A 23,063-nucleotide genomic window follows, 5' to 3' on the forward strand; every position below is an offset into this window, starting at 1 on the left:
GTCTTTCAGATGAAATTTCCCATCATTCCAAAATGCAGGAATGTAATAATAATGAATTTGCATTACAGAAAGGCAGTTTCTAATTTAATGCTAAAAAACATTCAAGAGACATAAAGTTCAATGAAATGTACAGACTGAAGGCCAAATTGTAGTTTGGAAAGAATCTGGGAAGTCTTTCCTCCTGCTAATAGTTAAGCTCAGCTGGCCTAACCAGTAGTGTCCTTCCTATCTACCATCTCCACCATGGGTGTTTACAGCCCATTGGTGAGATGTTGTAGTTTGAGTTTCTACATCAAGCAGGTAGTAGGACTTAATGGCCCAGATGCCCCTTTCCAGGGAAAAAACTGTTACTGCAATGAGTAACTCTGCCAGTGATATAGCACTACCTTCTAAAACTGATTGCTAAGACTTAATTATTGAAAATATCTGCACTTTGATGACTGTCTAGTCATAATAACCATAATCTCTCTCTCTCTCTCTCTCTCTCCCTCCCTCCCCCCTCTCTTTCTCCTTCCGTCCCTCCCTCCCTCTCTGTCCCTCCCTCCCTCTCTCTCTCTCTCCAAGTATATTTAGAATTGGAGAGGGAGAGTGAATTCAGCCCCCTGCTCAAAGCAGGAATTCAGTTTAAAGCATTCCCGTCAGGTGGAAGGCAAGTTTAATTTTAGAATACAGTATTAGGACATCTATGCTTGGCAATAAATGCCCTGATGGCTTTTATATGCCAGTCTATTGTGGTTTCCAGTAGAAACACTTTCCATCCCATCTATCAATTTCCAATTATTGCTCTGCTCGTGTTCCCTGAAAATCTTGTTGTTATTGAGAGCTTTGTCTTCTTGGGGTATCTACCAACATCATCTTCTGGGAGTATGGGTGGGGGAGGAGAGAGAAAGGGAGGGAGGGAGAGAGAGAACTGATATTGAAAATAAAATAACTGGTTGAGTCTTGAGTTGAGAATAGGACACTAATCTACAGCCATGTAGTTCTCGGTCATGGAGCCTTCAGTTCTCATTTTGCATATTTAAATATAGTCCAGAACAAGAGCTGGGGGCCAGGGGAAAAAAATCTATCAAGTGGAGAATACCAGATAACGGCAAAGAACAGTTTTTTCTCTCATTTTCTTTTCTTTTCTTTTTTGACAGGGTGGGCAGAAACAGAAATCACCCCGCTCCCTTAATTAATCAATCAATCAATTAATTAATTAATTAAAGAAAATACAAAGAAAATAGAAATAGGAAATTGAGGAAAGGAAAAGGAGAGGGAAAAAGAACGTGTGAGGTACAAGGGAATAAAAAAAAATTGCCATTGACTTCCGACTCCTCTTAGCCCAGTACAATCTAAAAATAGAATAACAGAGTTGGAAGGGACCTTGGAGGTCTTCTAGTCCAACCCCCTGCTTAGGCAGGAAACCCTACACCATTCAGACAAGTGATTATCCAATCTCTACAAGATAAAAACACTCCAGCTTCAACTTTTTGCTTTAATAACTTTTTTGTATATAACTAGCCATTTCTATAACAACAAATCTATCTAATCGACAAAACCAAAGCCAAAGTTTCATTTTTTTTCATCACAAGTACAAAATCCAGAAGTGATATCCAAATGAGAAAAGTACTTAAATATATTCTCCTCTTTGAATAAAATGATCAATTTAACCACTCCTGCTTTCTTACTATGGAAATAGTATGTGTTTCTATTTGTACCTAATAATCTTTGTGAACTATCGCCATTTTTATTAACAAAGTTCACTATATTCTTTCAAATTCTTTGGCCTTACCGGGAAAAGTACTCTTTTTTTTTTCATTTGAGAATAGTTTTCTCACATGATATTTCTCTTGAGACCCCCAAGTGTTTTTTTGCACAAAAATACCCAAGAGATTGCCCCTTGTTCTGTAGCCACAAGAAGTGAAACCCGAAAGGATTTTTACGAGTACATTTTTGGAAAAATCTGCAGCTCACCTACCACAACCTTTTTCTCTCATACCTTAACAGTAAAATGGTTCATGGAATCTTCATTTCCTTTGTTAGCTTCATCTGCTGGCTGGGGGAAAGTTTCACATAACTTTGCACACTCTTTAAGAGAACTGCGCAAAAGGGGAGACAAGTGACCTCTGGGGGAAAGGGGGGGGGGCTAACCAAAACTTCCATTGAAAATGGCAATGAAAGCCAGATGCCTTCTCTTGCCTTTATTCTCTGGCATTTTATATTAAGCATCACTAACTGCTCTTCAAGCATGGTGGGTATTTCGCACATTGCAAATAAAATAAAAGTCCTATATTGCAAAGAAAGTGCTTGATTGTGCCCTCTTGATGGAATAGACAATTTATTCCAAATGCTCAAAAAATAGGAGAGTCTATACCATTTTGGACAAATGGCTATCTCCTCTTGAAAGCCTCCAGTGATGGGACACCCACAACTACTGAAGGCAAGCTGTTCCACTGGTTGATTGTTCTCACCATTAGAACATTTCTCCTTAGTTCTAGGTTGCTTCTCTACTTGATTAGTTTGTATCCGTTGATTCTTATCTTGCCTTCTGGTGCTTTGGAAAATAGTTTGCCCCACTCATCTTTGTGGCAGCCCCTTAAATACTGGAACATTGCTATCATATGTCCTCTAATCCTTCTTTTCACTAGACTGGACATACCCAATTGCTGCAACCTTTCTTCATATGTTCTAGTCTCCAGGCCCTCTTTTCAGAGTCTCAACATCTTTTTTATATTGTGATGACCAAAACTGGAAACAGTATTCCAGGCGTGGCTTTACTAAGGCCTTATAAAGTGGTACTAATGCTTCATGTAATCGTGATTCTATCTCTCTATTAATGCAGCCTAGGATTACATTGGCTTTTTTGGCTGCTGCTGCACACTGTTGGCTCATATTTAATATTTAATTTAATAGTATATATTCTTCAAATACATATTAACTTATTTCCTACTAATATTCAGAAATTTCCTGAAGGCTGAAAGCCCAACAGACAAGTATTAATTTGGATAGTTCTTCTTCTTTTTTTTTTTCCAAGAATACAAAATATTTTTAATGAAATATTTTTTAATCTCTAATCATTTTTAATTTCTGCATTACCCTTCTTATTTTTCCCTTTATGATATAATTTTATATGAACTAGCTAGCTTGGAGATTTTGTTTTTATTTTTTGCTTCCTTATATGAATACAACTTTTATCTGGACAAAAATCTAGTTTTCAACTTTATTGATCTGTATTGTCAACTCTTAACATGGCACCTTTATATTAAATGTTTGTTCTTTTTCTCCCTCTCATCTAAACACATAGGTGCACGCACTAATATATGCATTACACAAAAATTTGGAGAATAAACTTATAAAAGGCTGGACTCTCTTGGGAATTTTTTTTGCTGAAAATGAAAAAAATGAATTGGTGATTTATAAATTTTCTCATTAAAAGGGGTTGAATATGGGAAGAAGGAAACCATGTAATATAATCTTAAATATGGAGGAGAGCTAATAAATTTGCTTGTATAAAGAAGATTTATATTTTTCTTTTTCCATCTGTATTGTTTTTTTGCATATTTACTTTTTTTCTTTTTTCTTTTTCTCCATTTCTATTTATATATTTTCATGATTACATATAAACAAATGTTCGCTCTGGAAACGTTTGGAAATCATGATTCCTTTTTCTCTACTTAAATTTTCTTTCTTTCTATTACAAGTTCTCATGCTCACAGGAATTCCTTCGGGTTTTTTTGTTTTTTTTTGCAAAGTGAAACTACTATATTATTGTATATATTTGGCAAGCGATTATATTTGGAAGTTGGTTTTGCCAATGTGCATTTTCTTCAGTTGGCAAATTCTTTAGGAATCACTTGTGTTACGACCACGCTTACTATTGCCACAAGATGTTTATATATTCTTAACCAATGTATAATTAGAAGGTAAGAAGGCAAAAGGACAGGAAGAAAGTCACTCTGGAAATAGATTTTTTTCCCTCTTATTCCTTTGGTTTCTCCTGAATAGTTTGTTATGTTTCTACTGTAAAATTGGCAGCTGTATGTCTGTTTTAAATGTTATTAACCTACATTCTGCATTTCAATTTAAAGTGGCTTCTTAATGCTTAAAATTAAAATTCTTTAGCCTTCAAAATGTCTTGGCTCTATTTCCTTCTCCATTGGCATTCTTGCAACAGTCTTTAGTCTGGAAAGGATCTTGATTTTAAAATGAATGTGCCATATAAATGTTTGTGGGTTGTAAAACCTGCTTGCTATGTAATAGCTGGTAATACTCAGCTGCTTTTTAATAAAGGATATGATAACTGGTACAACTGTACTTTTCCTGTTATTTATAATGAGGTAGACTAGTATCAAATGTCCTTTGGTTAGTTTTCCTGTAGCCATATTGCTTCAAGAAAAAAAAAGGAATTGCATACTTATGACATTATAGTCCTTTTTAGACATCTGTTTCAGTTAAATTGTGAAATCAGTATGTAGGTTCATGGTTTTACTGTATGTTCTATAGAGGATTTCCCACCTCACCCTTCTTGCTGGATGCTTTCGGGGTTCATTAAAAGTTGTTCCTAAATATTATTGTATTCAGAATGTCTTAACAAATTCATTAAAAATCAGTAGAGTCAGACAGAAATCATCACCATCACCATTATCAACTTCAACATCATCATCCATCTTACACAGATCTGGAAGTCTGTGGAAATGGCCATGCAAGCCATTTTGAATAGGTGATACTTATATGTGAATTGACACTGTTTTGGCTACGGATCTTTTAAAAGTCTACAATAACGCACTTAAACCAAGATCCGTACATAAATGAATTCACTGCACAAGTATCTAAATATATCTGTAGGCAATTTAAAAGAATTATTTGCAAGCCTGAACAATTTGTGAGCTGTTCCTCTCTCTTCTCCATTGTTCAGTAGAATGAGGAATTTGTTTAGTATTTATTTAAGATAAAATATAAACTGAATTTGAACATGGATAGTCAAGTCCCCTCTCTATGCTACTTTGGATGGCTCTCCACATGCAAACATGGAAGGTCAAAACAGTAATTTTATTTTTCTCTTGTATAGATGATTTTAGAAGACAAATTAGCTAGAAATTGCTTGGGATTCATTATTTTTTCCTCCCCTCATACAAACGTTTAATACTTTTTAGGTAGAATGCTTGCTTGACTTGTAGGAAAACATTTTTTCTATTATATTGTATATAGAAAGTTCTATCTGCACGTAGAATTACTCTTGCCACTGAACTCCACATCAGAATTATGCCCCACCATTTAATTACAAATAAATGCAAGTTATAAATAATGTGGTAAAAATATTAATCTCTATAGTTTGGCGACAATGGCCCAGTGAATCTTAAAACACAAAAACTCTAGATTGTTTTTTCATCATCTTAAGGAGCTTTATGCAAATATATCCCCTTCATTGTACAATTAATGAACTGACTAAAATTAATTTTCACAAGTTTGTTGTGTGGTATTGACAGAACTAAAGTAGAGTATTACAGGTTCTATACACTCTTTGGCCCATAGTCTGTAGTAAAGTACTTTTCTCTTTTTCCTAAACAGAAACCTTGATTTTTCTTAATTATCCCCCAGGATATTTTATGCTGACTCAGCAATAAATCAGTTCTTGGCAGCACACTAATAAATACAGTGGACTACTGGAAATACCATCTTTCCACTGAGATTTAAATATGAGGCACTGAGCACTTGATACTGAAAATTCCAAGGTTCCTTTTGGGAAACAAGGAAATGTTACCTCAAAGAACTTGTCCAAATTAAAATGTATATAGCCCTGTTGAAGTTTCACTTGGGAGATTAAACTGGATTATACAAGATTCATAATAGTTATAGGATTTTTTTTATTATTATTGCATTAAAGTGTTACACTTAGCATTTTAGACTTTTGTATAACTTTTTGTTGTTTGCACAGTATAAAACCCTAATTTTCACCTTTTATATGTAAAAAAAAGAAAGATTCACCTCCTAGAGAAAGAGAAAAAAGAAACATTAGCAAATGCTTATTTATTTTTCCACAATATCTGAATATACTTAAACCTTGAGATAAAGTATTTTAAATTATTTACTGTTCTTTTGTTAGGTGTTGTCTATGAGCATTTCATTTAAATTGGTGGGGGAAAAACTTGCTATATTGTTGACTATACAGTAGTCAACTTACTTACAGCTCTTTATTTACAGCTTTTTGCCACATGCATTGACATCATCCACAAATGATGCATTTAAAATGCACACTCATTGGTATCATGTGCGTAAACTCTTAGTTTTATTTCCATTTAGTAGCAATGGCAGAATCTATTAAACGTGGTGCCTGTGAAAGCTGCTTTCGTTTCAGCTTTAGCAAGAATAGCACATTTGGCATTTTGTTTATTCAGGTAGTCCTCAATTTAACAATAGTTCATTTAGTGACCGTTAACAATGGCACTGAAAAAAGTGACTTATGGCTGTTCTTCACACTTACAACCATTGTAGCATCTCCATGGTCACCTGATCAAAATTTGGATGCGTGACAACTGGTTCATCTTCGTGACAATTGCAGTGTCCCTAGGACATGTGATCACCTTTTGCAACCTTTTGACAAGTAAAGTCAGTGAGGGGTCCAGATTAACAATGGTTCACTTAACAACTGTGGCAAGAAAGGTCATAAAATTGGGCATAATTCACTTAACAAATGTTTCGCTTAGCAACAGAAATTGTGGTCATAAATGGAGGACTACCTGTAATTGAGCACAAAACAATTTGGAGAAGCGAATAATGGCAGAAATGAATAAACAGTGGCTAATACACTTCTGCAGAAATATTCTTTTTTTATAAAAAAAAATGTCCACACAAGTTAAGTTTTGAATCTTAAAACGGTTCCAAAAATATGTAAGGATGAACTTGGTATCTTAAACAGGAATATTTATGTTTTCTGGCCTGATCATTCCCAAACCCTGAGTTGTTTTATTTGAGAAAATATGGCTAACAATCTTCACTTAATCAGTGAAGAGGGTTTTTTTAAATATCAGCTTTAATGCTGTTCTTACATTTGAGAAATCCGTGCAGATCACTTCAGAAGGAAGCTATAACCTAAAAAAAAAAAAAAAGTGATTAACCAGTTGTAAAGAACTCCAGTAATCCCAGCACTGTTATACTATTTGGGTCAGATATCAAGTTACCAACACTGCCAGATCATTTATACTCAATTGTGCTGTTAACTTTATTATCAGTCGGATCAATATTACACTGCTGGGACATTCTTCTTCTGTATATCTGAAGAGAATTATTTTCCCAGCTATATTGTAATCAGATTATTTATTTTCAAAGGTCTGCTACTTTCTTTAGGTTCCATGCCAAATTAAATCCAATTCCTTTTAAATGTGAGGTGGGAGAATTAGCAACTCCATTCATTTTCAGAATGTTCATACTTAACCTCTGATGGTATTCTCAGCTTGGCTGAATAAAATTAACCGAGGGATGAGTTTAAATAGAACCAATAAAGCTTTATGTACAAATCAAAACACAGTGTTTATTTAAACAACTGAATCACAACATACCGTTTGTAATTTCAGCATACAAAAAGAGCATGCAATATGTTCTATTCTAAGGTAATAATTTTTCTTTTTGGAACAGCATCTAAGGTTTAGTCCTTGTGTATATGTTTATATATACACACACACACAAAGTTCCTTTTCAGAAACATAACTCAGCAAAATGGCACATCTTTTATACAGAAGTATAATCATTCCTTTTGCTTTTCCTTTAAGGCGATGATTATAAGTTTCATAGATGTCTATCAGTTTGCATGCTCCAGAGTCTCCGCATTAGAACGAGAAATAACATCCCATCGGCATCACATTGCAACTCTGAAATCAGAACTCCAAACAGCTTGTCTTCGTGAAAATGAAAGCTTACACTCAGTAAGTTTCTGATTTTCTTTTTTTCCATGCAATTGTTTTTTAATGTACGTTGACACATTATTTTCTGGAAGCCTCCTTTTGCTTATATAACTGGGTCAGAAAAGGGTTTGTTACTGCGTCACAACCTATTTTCTGATTAAAGGACACATGATTAATTTGGCATATTTTCTGCCCTGCGCTATAAGAATTTATCCAGTTTAAAAATAATTTCATGTCTGCGCAGTACTGCTCATTAGAAAATTTGGTCTCATACAAGCCTAAGGAATTATTTTACAAGAATTTCAAGGAGAATCAATATTAAAGTGGTAAGTTTAATACATTTCTTTTCTCTGTTTCTAATATATGACCAAAATGAAGAAAATCTTCTATTAAGCAAATGCAAGATTTTTTTTCATGTACAGAAAAAATAGACCATCCAAAATAATACGTATTAAAATAGATGTATATGAAACAAAAATCTCAGATCCTAAACAGCAAATTAATCGTTGATCAAATCAAATCAACTGACCAAGAACCAGTTCATATATAGGGTTATCTTCAGCAAGTCAATCTTTCATCAAAGTGATAAAATGTGTGTTGTGATGTCACAACATAATGTTCTGTCTCTTAATACTTAGTACGGCCCCAACATTTTCATATAGACAATAAGTGAACACATAACTTCAATCCAGGGTTTTAAATCAGGCACAGTGGGCTTTTTCTACTGAAGTAAAACAACTTTGCGGGAGGTGTAATATATCACGCATGAGGAATCTAAAGTTCTTCACTTTAAGGGATTCCAAATTGGTGGTATATTTTTTAACAACCCTTTCACATCTTCAAACCTCATATGTCTTCTGAATGCCATATTAACAACCCTGCTGTCAAACGCAGGAAATCAGGAATCAAGGTGGTTAAGATGAATTATTGCATCCTAACACTCTCTATAAGAATCTGAACTACTAATGGTCAAGCAAATTGGTGGTAGATAAAGTGAGCTGGAATTAAATCTCTTACGGGCACGAAGAGACTCAAGACTAATAACACACTTGACTCCTCCCTCGGGCTCAGCCTGGTCATCTACACCTGTAAATATTGAGCTAAATCTACTTAAAGTTGTGTGTTTAAATACAATGTTTATATCTAAATGTGGATGAGTCCTGCTTTTAAGAACTTGCTTAGAATCTTTTTACTCCATGAGAAAAAAATATCATTTTTTCCCCTCACCTTATTTTTATTTTTTTTATTTTTTTTTGTGGTATATAATCAGGAAAAACATGTCGCATGGTAGCAGATGAGAAGAGAAGGTTCAGATACATTATAAAGATGAATGATGGATGTTCCTTTTACATGTATTTATTTCCTTTTAAATATCCTTGTATGTGTTTTCTTACTTGGACAAATCTAATATGAGAAGTTTACTTCCTCATACTTTTTGAAAGAATTATGTATTGGTCAATATTGAACATTGAATAGTTATCTGAACATTCTTTGAAAAAGTTAAATATAGTAATAAAGTCTTCATGAAGAAAAATAAGTTAAGTCTTGTGTAAAGGGTGTAGGGAATGGCACTGAAGAATAGGAGGAAGAATCGCTATGAAGTCAGCAATCAAATAAGAGAGACTTCAGTACAAGACAAGAAAATAACATGAGAAATCACCTTAGACAAACCCTTCCTAGTTGCACATGAAGATAAGTTGGTGTGTGTGGTGGAAGTACATTGAGACTTGCAGGATTCTCATAGCTGTTGCAATAAGAATTGTCCTGTCCTATATGAAATTGGTTTCTTAATCTGGTCTACTTGTTGGGCTAATACCTTGACTTCTCTCTCCAGCCATTGTGATTTTTTACCCACGTACAGTATATATGTTCTATTTGTTCCTCCTTTCTTCATTTTCTGACCTTGAAAATCAGGAAAATGAAAAGGAAGTGAAAAGTTTGGTTCTGGGGTTTTGTTTTCATTGTTGTTGTTTGAAGTGATTAACTTTTGATAACTTTCTAAGGATGTCAGACTAATGGAATATTTTAAGCATATATTTCAATAGTTATAATTGTTGAATGAAGATATTTGACTCTGAAAAATTCTATGATCCATCCCTGCTTGATATGGAAATTAAAAAAATCAACCTGTAATCAATCAGCTAAGCTGAACTAGGATCTTCAAGCTACCAGCTCTACATGTAACTTCAGATGACTTAATTTCTATTGCATGAAAGTCACCTACAGTGCCAACTTAAAACTTCTGACTTCTGACTCTAACTAAAGAAACATAACTTTATAAACTATTATGTGATGTTGACATACTCCAATGCATTTTCATTGAAATTGCTTTTCTCAGCTGTTATAACTTGGCAAGTTGGGGTTAATCTACAAACGAAAGCAAAAGAACCTTGGTAGTACAGTGGTCTAAAGCACCCTGTTATTAAGACCAGCTGCCTGCTGGTCGAATCTCGCCAGGCTCAAGGTTGACTCAGCCTTCCATCCTTTCTAATCCATCCTTTCCCCCTTATTGTGGGGGCAATAAGCTGACTTTGTATAAATATACAAAAAAAAAAGGATGAAGGCTATTGCTTAGCACATTGTAAGCCGCCCTGAGTCTCCGGAGAAGGGCGGCATATAAATCAAATTAAAAAAAAAAAAGTTTTAAAGTTCTCATAGTTGATAATTCAGTAATTATGACCAATCAATCTCATCAAGATAAACTGTGCCAATTCACTACCCACCATTTTCGTCTTTCCATTCCAACACTCCAGTGCTATGCTTATATTCATTTTTCCAGAAACAACTCACTATTGAACTTACGTCTGCATAAGTTTATTGTCCATTCCTTCTGTATCTGCTTTTCGGTTGTTTTAATAATGTGCAAGCCCATCTCTCAGTAAGCTTGTTCTGTGCTCTTTTGTCTTGTTACTTAGCTTCTCCAGTTGTCTATAGGGACAGAAAGTTGAAACACAACCAACCACATGCTCAATTTTAATTTGAATGGGAGAAGAAATCATTGGCGTTAGAACGGTTTAAGAGGAAAGGAGCGAGCTTGTGTTATCTTGTGGTGCATCATTTTCTTGAGGAACAAAAGGCAAGAGTAAGGCTACTCCTCTTTTCAGCAACCAATCAAGCAAAGTCAAAACTTTCTGGATGAACAAGTTCTCTCACACCTTGGGAATTTTCTTCTCTTTCAAATACACTAATGTATTTTTATTGTCTCAATGGGGAGACCTGTCCTTTTGTGTCCATCACTCTTTTCAATCTACAAGCTGCTCACTCCAAAACTGGAGGGTTTACCTATGTTCAGTTTGGAGTTTATTTTTTATTTAGTTAGGTTGGAATACATGCTCAGGCATCCCTAAGCAGATATTTATATGTAGCTCAAGAATGAAGGAACCATCATAAAAGTATATAAAAAAATAGGACCAACTAAAAGAAGAATGAAGTGCATGTAAAGAATACTCAGTACATCTGCCTTTTTCCCCCCCCCCCCCTCATTTCCTTGTGTCTAAGGCTATTGCATGCCGCAACATCCAGGCTTGTTTTCTTCGTTGCTGTGTGACTTGATTTTCTTCTGTGCTTTAAATGGCTCCTTGGCTTGCAATAGGTGCAAAGGACTAAAACATGAGGAGGAAGAACTAAAGATCTGCTTAAGAGAGGTCCAGCTATAGACAAACTATGAGTAGTATAGTACTAGTCTCTGTCTGGGCAGAACAGCTTTGATGGCCCTGCCCTTCCTACTCATAGCCTCTTCTGCTTTCAAGCCTAACGTGGAACATTTTTATTTTTTATCTTTTCTAGTCAAAATTGAAATCCTACTGTACATCGTAATTTGAGCTTCCAGATGTAAAACAGGTGAGTCTTGATGCAGGAATTATTTATCTGTTTGTTTCCCATCTGTTTAAATCTTAGAATCGTGGCTTCATAATTTTACGTTGCTCTCCAGGATACAACATCGTTTTGCGGTAGAACAATGGTCCTAACTGCCAATGGCCTGAATGTAGACAGAGTGAAGTACACAAACATGCTCAGTTTATGTTTCCAGATTTTGCTTTGTTGTCTCCTGTGGGTCCCACTTATTTAAATGACATGGTTTCTAGCTTAAGACATGATAACCATGTTTGGACAGACCACTAGGACACTTTTGACATACTTGCAGTTACTGATTCTATTTTTGCTAAGAATAACAAAACAAGAGTTTTCGATTGAGGCTATCTGGCTTTATCAGTTAGGTCCACTGAGAGGAGGATTGATTGCTTGATTATGTGCCATCAAATCATTGCCAAGTTTTAGTGACACTATAGATAGATTTTTTTCTACCATGATCTGTTCCCATCCTGGTCTTTCAGATCTTCCAGTGGTGCACTCAATGCCACTGTAACTGAGTCCATGGACCCTGCTGCTTGCCATTCTCTTCTTATCTTTTATCAGTTTTAGAGACTTCACCAGAGAACTACACCTTTGCACAATGTGTCCAAAGTAGGAGAATTTGAGTCTGCTTATTTGTGCCTCCAGTGAGAAGTCTGGGTTGGTTTGTTCATTTGTTTTCTTGGTTGTTACTGTTGTTGTCAGGAATCTTCTCCAACACCAAAATCCAAAAGCATCAATACTATTCCTACCCTACTTCTTCAAAGTTTAGAAAGGAGGAGCCAGGGTAGTATTCAGAGCAGAGTGCCACAGCATGCTGCTTACTTTTTAATAGCTTGCCATTTTGTGCAAATGTAGCAAACGCAAAACCATTATTTTGATAGCAGGAGGAAAGTTAGGGTGCCGCCATAAATGTGAACCAGGGGAAATAACATCCAATGTAGGTACACAGTTTAGGATGAGGATCAGAATCAGGATCAGGATCAGGATCTTAATCTAATTCAATCAAATTAAATCCAACCCCTTAAGTCTTGAAAAGGTGTTCTAGTTAACTTGTTGAATTCACATATTTATTATAACTTCAATGAGTTACTCCTTTGATTCGGGTTTTCTTGACGCTATCAGTATTTATCAAGGGAGTTGATTTTCTTTGGTGGACAGTACTTTGAATAAAGAAGAAAGAAAGAAAGAAAGAAAGAAAGAAAGAAAGAAAGAAAGAAAGAAAGAAAGAAAGAAAGAAAAGAAAATAAGTTTGGATCTTAGCTTCTGGTGAGGATTTATGGCAAACTAGATGTCTCTGAAAGAGTGGAGATAGCATTGCAGTGAAGATCAGCCACAGGCAGCAACTTTTTGCTTGTGAAGTCTCTCTGGAGAAGGAAGAGATCATGAGATCTCCCACTTGCATTCTGGGCAGCTGTTCCTCATGAGGAGATTGCAGTTGAGCAGTTGGAAGTTGAGGGTTTTAAATCAAGCTCACAGCCATAATACAACCTATATGAACGTAAGGTTTCCATGAGCCTCATTTATAAGTACGTTTGGATGTAACTAATTTACAGCTAAATAGAGATTTTCAGAGCAGCAGGACAAGAAAATTCCTCTTAGTCAGTTATTATTTTTTTGGTTTATAAAGGATTATAAAGGAATGAAGAAAAAAAGGTTTAAATACTTAAAATCTTTTGGCAAAAAAATATTTTCTCTATTGAAGAGAAAATATTAGAAAGTCTAAAATAAAGGAGATCATTCTTTTGAAATATTTTTTTCATGAAAGCATTTTTGAACAAACTGAAATTAACCTAGACAAAAGAACCAGACCTTTGTGGGAATTTTTTTTGTTTACTATTAAAAAGTACAAACAATGGTGGAGTTTGCGAAGCAAAATGCGGACTAACTATGGAATATTGAGACAAAAGTATTAAGGGCGTGTAAAGATAAAAGAGGAGGGAAAGCTTGCCTTTTCTTTTTTTCCTTGTTTGAAACACTTTTTTGAGGGGGATTATAATATAATGGCAACCACCAGAAAAGCGCCAAGAATGGAGGGGAGGAGAGGATCTCTAGAACAACCTACAGAGAGAGAAACTGCATGTTTGAGCAACAAGGCAATAGGTTAGCTGAATCACGAGAACTTTTGGGGAAATAAGAATGGAAAACTTGTAAAGATGAAAGAGGAGATGAAAGAAGTTAAGAAGATGGAAAGCCCCATAAAACAAGATTTTGGATATGTAAAACAAATTAATGACAAATTAAAATTTTGGAGAGTAAGACTGATGACTTGGGTGAATTGTTCTAATGTGAACTGTGCTGAATTGAGTTCTTTTGACCTTCCATAGCCATATTATCTTTCTAAGTTCTTTATCTCCCAAAAGTACTGAAAAACCTTAATGCAGCAGACCATTGATTTGTATCCTAACCCAAGATTCCTTGCTTACCTTCAAGGGAAAGCTTGGGCTTGGTGGGGTCTGTTTTGATGTAGAGGACCTATATTCAAGATCTACCGTCAATCATGGAAGCTGAATGCCATTAGACTATACTTTTATCTCTCAGCCCAATGTATTTTTCAGAATTATTAAGGGAAAAAAAGGTGAAAGGCAAGAGTGCTGAATATATTTATTTATTTATTTTTATTAAATTTGTTTGCCACCCATATCTTCACAAGGCAACATTGCCTTGAACTCCAGGAGAAAATATAGAATATACTCTCCCCTTCAACCATATTTGGGTAAATAGAATACTCAGTTTTGATTGGAGTGGTAATATAAGCCCAGTAAATAAATAAATAAAACGGCAAGGCATAAATTGATAGGAATTACCCCTCTAGTTCTGTTTTGCTTACCTCTTCATGTGCTTTCAAGTAAGCGATTGACTGCTATTCAACTGAAGTTATGAATAGTGCCAGAACTGTGAAGGGGAGGTTCAGGGTCTTGTAAAACTGGATGAACAGATGGGCTTTCAAATGCAGTAGAAATGTCTACTATTATCTTAAAAAGACATTCTATAAATCGAAGGTATCCTGGATATCCATTTTAATAGCAGAGCGTCATTAGCTTTCCTTAAATTCAGTTCAGAGAATTGCTGTTTGATTCAGAAAGCTTTTGTAGTACTACAGTTGCATGCAAAATTATGTTTCGGTGAAGTGAACAGAACTTGACGCAATCTTTTCATGGTAGAATAAATTCATAAATAAACACAATATCTTTCTGCAAATTTGAATGCATGCTTATAATATATGCAATTGTTTAGAAATTCTGAATAATAAAAAAAGAATGAAATAATAAAAAAAGAGTGGATAGAATAGTTTGACCGCAGTGGCTAAATATTTGCATATAATCATCTTATCCTAGAAATAAGAAGCAGTAAACTTTCTGATGAAATTAGATATTGGCTATCTGCATAATAAGGTTACTTTATCTAGAGAAGATTCACTTGTCATGCCTTAAGTGGTGTTCTCTTGAGGATAAATGTAATACATTCAGAGCTCAAAAAACACCGTGATCCTAATCCTCATTCTTTATAAAGTCTTGCTTCCTCTTCGTTTTACTCCTGCTATTGACACCAAATAATGAGCTTTATTGTAAATTCTGGGCAATTTTATAAATATCTGTATGAGCCCAAAGAGAAGAAGCAAAATTTTGAAACCTTTAAGCAATTAGAAGGAGCCCACCTGGCTGTAGAACCAGGCAAGTGTATTGGGAGAAATTCCCAGTAGTTACTCAATCTTTTGGAATTTAGTTTGTATCAGAAAAGGAGAAATAGAAGAGTTGGGGGAATGACTTAAAGAGAGTGAGAGAACCTGAAGAGATGGAGGAGTCACATGAATCCACAGAGATGGAAATTTGCTAAGGTCAGGAGGACATATGGCTTCAGATGAAGGAGGGAGAAAGAATAATGATCCCCAGGGGAGGCTGCAAGTGAGATAACAGCTGGAGAAAGAGTTGGGCTGTCATCTTCCACAGAAAATACCAAGAGTTGTTGTTTTTGGATGAACATATTCACTGATGCTGTTATCCAATGTATGTTTCTGTCATGAATGCATTTATGTGGTTTTGTGTGTGATACTTCATTTGTTTCAGTGATAGGTCTTTCTGTTGAAATACCACATGTTATAAGCAATGAGTGGGGTAGAAATGACATGAGTCAGTAAACTTTTAGATAGACAGTGTGGAATCGCCTGAGAATATTTTCATCTTTGGAAATAAGTCCAAAAAATACATCTGTGGGACTTTCCAAATCATTGTAAGTAGACCGAATACAGTTCTTTACTCATCTGTTGAAGGGGCCTTGACAAATGTCTTCCAGACAGTTGTGACTGTGAGGCACTGTGTTTTCCCATCATTCAAATGTAAAACGTTCCTTCCTGGAAATGTTGTTTTCTACTATGTCCTGCATGTGGTGTGATTTTTTTTCGGGCAAAGGGTCTAAAATTTGCAGCAAAGTAGGTGAACAGTGCAGAATTCATTAGTTAGATTAGCAACAAGTAAAATCAGAATCTACAAGCAAAGTTTAGTCCAAAATATAAAGACAAGTAAAGGACCTTGGCAAATGCAGGTAATGAAGTTATTCAGTCAAAAGCACCTAGGAGAAAATTGAGGGTGCCCACCTTCCAGTTGTTAAACTTGTTGATACTGTTCAAGAGAATGGCTCTATTTCTTTTTTCTTTTTAAAGTTTTTTATTTATAAATACAGACTGAACAAAACAGTAAAACATACAAAACATAAACATATAGACACCAATTTACATACACGTCCAGTTTATCGCAACTGTAATATATACTCTCATTCGTATTTTGACTCCTCCTTGTTTGGTCTTTCCCTTCTATCTATCTTTATAATTCTTGGTTGACCTATATTTGTAGTTTACTTTCCTCTTTCTATATTTGGTCATTTCATTTATTTCCTAGTCTTTTATCCCTTTCCTATCTTCCAACCAGACATACCACTTTTCCCATACTAAGTAATAATCATGTTCCTCCCTGTTTTGTAGTTCCTTTGTGAGTCTATCTAGTTCTGCACATTCCATGATTTTGCTAATTACCCTGTCTTCTGTTGGTATCGCGTTACTTTTCCAATATTGTGCGTATATTATTCGTGCTGCTGTTATCATATGTATGATTAAGTATGTTGTTTCTTTTCCATACTGTCCATTTACTATACCAAGTAGGAAGGTTTCTGATCTTAATTCTATCTTTTGGCGTGTTATTTCCTCTATTTGTGTTTTAATCATTTGCCAATATTGTTTTGCCATTGGGCAGGTCTACCACATATGATAATAAGTGCCTTTGTGGTGTTTGCATTTCCAACATGTTGGTGGCATGGTGGGGAACAGTCTTGCCAATCTGGCTGGTGGCAGGTGCCACCTATAGAACATTATATAGAGATTTTCTTTGTAGGGTACAGACATTGTCAATTTATAATTTATTGTCCATAATTTTTCCCATTTGTCTAGTTCGATATTATAGCCGAAATTTTTTGCCCACGTTATCATATTTTCTTTCACTATCTCTTCTTCTAATTTATATCCTCTTAAGTAATTATAAATTTTTTTGATCAATTTATCCTGTGTCCCTTGCAAAATTTTATCTAATTCAGTTTGACCTTTTTGGAATTCAAATTGAGCCAAATCTTTTTATATCTTGATTTTATTTGTGCATAGGGCCACCAGTCAATGTCTGTACCCATCTCCTTCAGTTCTTGCCTCGTTCTTAGTTCCCCCAGGTTATGTAGTAGATCTTTATAGGTTTTCGTTTTGTTATAATCCATGGCATTTGGGTAGATCTGGGCTTCCATTGTTGACAACCATTCCGGAATCTTGTTGTAGTGTGCCTTTTTACTACTCTGCCATGTTTGATATAATGCATGTCTAATTGTATGTCTCTGGAAATATTGGTGTCTTTTGTCTGTGCCCTCCCATAGGAAGGCATGCCATCCTCGCTGGAGATCGAATCCTTCCAAATTCAGTAGTCTTTGGTTTTTGAGTTGCATCCACTCCTTGATCCAAATTAATGCTGATGCCTTATAATATATTTCCCAATCGGGTAGTGCCAGTCCTCCTCTTTCTCTTGTGTCCTGCAAGTGCTTTAATTTAATTCTCGCTTTCTTCCCCTGCCATATATAATCTACTATTAATTTGTTAAAGTCCTTGAAAAAGTTCTTCCCCGGTTTTATTGGGATTACTTGAAACAAAAATAATATTCGGGGTAACACATTCATTTTAATTGAGGCAATCCTTCCCAAGAGTGATAGCTGTAATTTTTTCCAAATTTCTAAGTCTTTCTTGATTTGTTTTGTTAATTTATCGTAATTATGTTCTCTAATTGATAAACTTTTATTAGTCAGCCATATTCCTAAGTATTTTACTTTTTTCGTCATTTGTATGCCCAATTCATCTTCTAATTGCTTTTCTTGTTGATTGGTAAGGTTCTTGGTTATTATCTTTGTTTTCTGTTTATTAATTTTGAGCCCAGCTACTCTCCCGTATTTCTCTATTTTATCTAGTAACTTGGTGCCAGTTGTTATTGGTTGTTCTACAATGAATACAATGTCATCGGCGAAGGCTTGGAATTTATATTCTTCCCGTTTAATTTTTAGGCCTTTTATTTCGTTATCTCTTCTGATTTCCTTTAAAAGGGTTTCCAAGGCTAGTATAAATAATAGGGGAGAGAGGGGACACCCCTGTCACCCCTTTCGATATTGGAAATTGTTCTGTCAAGTCACCGTTAATTGTTATTTTCGCTGTCTGGAAAGAATAGATTCTCTTTATCATATTCATGAATTTATCCCCAAATTTCATAGCTTCCAGTTGTAGAATAAGAAATTTCCAATTGAGATTGTCAAATGCCTTCTGCGCATCTAAAAAAATTAAGGCCGATTGTTTATCTATATTCATTTCGTAGTATTCTAGTACGTCAATTATTAATCTCATATTATTTTTTAACTGTCTCTTTGGGATGAAGCCATTTTGATCTGGGTGTATATAATCTTTAATTATTTTCTTAATTCTTTCTGTAATAATTGATGTAAATAATTTGTAGTCCACATTCAACAAAGATATCGGTCTATAATTTTGAATATGTGTATGGTCCTCTTCTTCTTTAGGTATTAATGTAATGATAGCTTCTGTCCAGGAATTTGGAATTTTGGCTTCCATAATTGCGTCATTGAACACTCCAAGCAGGGTTTCATCTATTGAGTGTTGGCAGTTCTTATAGAACTCTGCTGGTATTCCATCCGGTCCCGGGGTTTTATTTATCTTCTGTTTTTTCCTCGCCTCAATAAATTCTATCATTGTAATTGGCCTATCCAATAAGTCTGTGTGTGTCTCTGCTAGTTCTTTAATCTCGGCTTCTTTTAGGTATTGTCTAATTTCTTCTGGGGGTTCTTCCTGTTCATATAGTTTTTGGAAAAATGTTCTTGCTATATTCTTTTTGTCTTTATTCCTGTATTGTATCTCTCCAGTGTTGTCCTGTAGTTGATGTATGGTCCGTTTTTCTTTTTCTTTCTTCAGTTTGTATGCCAGCCATCTCCCTGTTTTATTGGCATGTTCAAAATAATTCTGTTTCACTAATTTAATTTTCCTAGCTATTTCTATTTGTGTGATCAAGTTTATTTTGTGTTTTATCAGACTTATTTTTACTTTGATTCTTTTATTTTGGGGTTCATTCTGTAGTTCATATTCATGCTCCTTGAGTTCTTCTAACAGTTTGTCTCTTTGCTGTTTTTCTTTATTTTTCTTCGCCAGATATGCTATTGTCAGACCTCTTATGTATGCTTTTGCCGTGTCCCACAGGTTTTGGAGGGAGGTTTGCTCTTTTCTGTTAATCTTGAAAAAAATCTTCATTTCTTTTTCTATCATTTGCATATATTCTTTCTCTTTTAGAATTTTGGTGTTCATCATCCATCTCTTTTTTTTCCGATATAGAGAATAGAGAATGGCTCTATTTCTGAATGAGAAGGACAAGGTTTTAAATGGATTACGGTCTCAGAAAATGTCAGAATATTGGATTTTGAATATTATGGCTTTGAAATTAATTTTAAGGAATAAATGCATTTTTGTAGGAAAGAAAAAACTGTTTTTGATATTGGAAATATAATAAGGTGTAATTTATGGCTTTTCGGAGACATTTTTGAGGAACAGTATTGGGATTTTGAATCAATAATGTCAGTTCTGTTGTGTTTTCTTGGGAGCTATCTGTTCCCAGAAGAAAATGTTACAGAAAAAGATATGCAAAAAAAAAAAAAGAAAGAAAGAAAAAGAAAAAGAAAAAGAAAAAAGAAATGGACGAGGTTTTAAAAATTAAAAAGAAATAAAAATGATAAACTGAGAGAACAGTTGGAATAATTTCTTTTTGTTGGACTAGCAAGAGAGGCTCTTTAATGTATTGAAGAAATGCAAAACAAGGATCAACAATCATCTAACTGGATTAAAAAAAACGAGATTATTTTATGTAAAAAAATGGAACACAAGGTCAGTTTATTTGATCAGGGTTGAAATGGGACAGGTTATTTTGGGTGGCTATTTTGGGATTTGCTGACATCTGGACTGGAAAAATGTATATTGGATTTGCTAACAATTAACATTGAATTTAAACATTTTCTCTACAGTTACTTTATGTATTAGCCACTGTCTCCATGCTTAAAATTAAATACACTCAGTATTTAATATTCAAACACGACCTTGCTATGTTTATCACCAAACTAATTATTCTAATCAAAAATTATATAATCCTGTAATTGAAAACAATTTGGATGCACACTAGTTCCAATTGATTTAGATTCAGAGAAACATTAGAATTATTCCTAAGGAAAAGGTCTCGTCTTCTTCTTCTTCAGATTTTTTTCAACCTGGTAGCCTCCAGTTACATATTTAATGATTAGCGATATAGTGTAGTCTCAACTTCTTCATCTGGAAGCAAGAAGCTAACCATAGTAGAAAGTGCCTCCTCCTTGTGGAAGAATTTTCCTGACATAATATGAACTGCTGTAAAACATTGTCACATATGATTGAACAGTTATCTGCAAAAGGTTACTATATAGAAAAATTTTCTACAGCAGACTTCCGGCGGTGACGTCAGCGTGTAAGGAACGAGGGGAACGAAGCTCCGTCCCCGAAGTTCCAATTTTCTTGATTGGAAGCCGTTTTTGGCACTATCGACCACGGAGAGGTCGACAGAAAAAGGAGGATTCTCTAGGACCTCAGGGTGACAGCAATCACCTCGAAGATTCAGAGGAAAGCCTCCTAATTCCAGCCAGGAAAAAAACCAGCCATTTTGGCTGGCCGGAGTGCTGTCAACCGATAAGTGTGGAAGCGAAGATTCAAGAGAAACATTGGTAAAGACTAAGTAGATCGAGATATAAAGGTATAACTATAAGGACCTGAATACATTGGCGAGAACAGGACTCCAAAAAGCGGCGGCAAGATCGTCAAGCGGCGAGAGACAGTGATCGGAGCGAAGCTCAATACACACAATGACAACGCAGACCTGACAGGCGAAAGGAACGAGTGACAGACAAAGAGGATTATAAGTAAGCAGTGGATTATAACTTTAAAATAACACAATTTGACTTAATAGAGGAAAAAGGATTATTTAAAAGAAAGATCGTAGAAAGTAAACCTAAAGAACTGAGACTCTTTTAAGATCGTTGTGAGCGGAAGGAAATCAACTGAACAGTAGCGAATGGCGGACTGAGGATTTGGAGAAGGAAACTTCCACTTTGTATCCAGCGACAATAATAAATTCAACTACAGACACGAGACGCGTAGTGGGACATCAGATACATTGACGCTGTTGCCAAAGGAGATACAACTTGCTACACAGGAATATTGGAACAATTGATTTACTTACGGATTTAATAGAGGATATTGAAATAGAACTGGGACAGCTGAGTGAAAAGAGGGCGGACTGAAGAACGAAGGAAGAAGGAAAGGAGAAGGAAGCAACCCCAATTGGTCTGATAGTGATATACTTGAGAACTTTAAATATTAAACTATTAAATTTCATCTACTTTAAAATTTATTTAACTTTGCCTAAAGAATATTAATATCAAATTATTATAATATACATTAAGGAATTGATTTAATATTATTTTTCTTTGTCTTCTCTCTTATTGTTTTATTGTTTACATTGCATATTGACTAGAAAGTTAGATATTAAAATAGACACTGCATAGAGATTGTTATAGATATCATTAAGGAATAATAATTGTAATAATTAATATAGGTAGTATATATTGGTAACGGTGATATAAATTAATAGAATACTTTAGATGATTTATAGAGAACTTTAAATCCCATTGATCTACCATAGAAAGGTTATATAGAGACTGTTTAATTTTAAAGTGAATTTAAGTATTGTGATTATTTAGTATTTAAGTATTAATTACATTATACTGTTTAGGGACGAGAATAGAAGAATGAATTGTTAAAATACTGTTTTTTCTCCCTAACCTCTTCGAATTAATTAACCCGATCCTTATATAACGATATTTCACCCACCCCCAATTAATTAGTATATGAAAATTTGGGGAAAATTAATACAAAAGACGACGATGGCAACATCTTCACTAACAATAACTAAACCAGGGAAAAAATTAACAACAAACCCAATACCCACACAATCTTCACCCGCACAACAAAAAACCATAGACACGATGCTAACTACAGATAAAGAAAAAGCTGCCAGTGCACACAGCATACAGAATATACAGTCTATACTAGCTATGATTCAGGAGGGGATGAACAAAACCCAAGAAACAATTGCAAATAATCACGAAGAAACAAAAAAGAACCATGAGGAATTGAAATCAGAAGTAGGACAAATAAATGATAATATTAAAAAAATGGACGATAAGATCGAGAGAATACAACAAAACATAGTCAAAAACGAAGAACGAATCCAAAACATGGAAGCTAAAATGATTCTAACGGAGAAAAAGATGGACAATATCGAACAAAATCAAATGGAGTCAAATAGAGAACTCGAAGAGTCAATTACCCACTTAGAATTAGAAAAAGCATCATTCTTTTTACGATTTCAAAATATTGCAGAAACAAAAGGAGAAGATCTAAGAGACCTGATGACAGATATATTAGTAGAGGCCACCCAAAAGGAAAAAAGCGATATTAGTAGGGAAATTGACGAAATATATAGAGTTCATACGAACTATGCTCGTAGGAACAAACTACCTAAAGAAATACATGTCAGATTCGCACGCAAAACTGTAAAAGAAGAGATCTATACATCCATGAGAGAGGGAAAACCCTGCTACCAAGGGAAAGAAATAATAACCCTAAAACAAGTTCCAAGAAGAATAAGAGAATACAGAAAAAACTACAATTTT

The 23,063-nt window shown here is 34.8% G+C and overlaps 1 protein-coding gene across 22 annotated transcripts in view; it reads left to right on the plus strand.

Moving 5' to 3' along the window:
* The window catches only part of CCDC171 (coiled-coil domain containing 171), a 207,712-nt gene that overhangs the window by 144,351 nt on the left and 40,298 nt on the right, over positions 1 to 23,063 (plus strand). For 12 of the 22 annotated variants that reach the window (XM_034410483.3, XM_087886273.1, XM_034410477.3 and 9 more), the window contains one exon: positions 7,749 to 7,901. The exons of 3 other annotated variants lie outside the window; for them this stretch is intronic. In XM_034410483.3, coding sequence (XP_034266374.2) covers positions 7,749 to 7,901 — 153 coding nt within the window. Of the gene's footprint in view, positions 1 to 7,748; positions 7,902 to 10,795; positions 10,963 to 11,666; positions 11,721 to 23,063 lie in introns of those variants that run through there. 7 more of the 22 variants (XM_034410481.3, XM_034410482.3, XM_087886272.1 and 4 more) reach the window with 2 other exon arrangements.

Source organism: Pantherophis guttatus, chromosome 2, assembly GCF_059756535.1.
Source record: "Pantherophis guttatus breed Tessera chromosome 2, ASM5975653v1, whole genome shotgun sequence".
Taxonomy (NCBI): Eukaryota; Metazoa; Chordata; class Lepidosauria; order Squamata; family Colubridae; genus Pantherophis; species Pantherophis guttatus.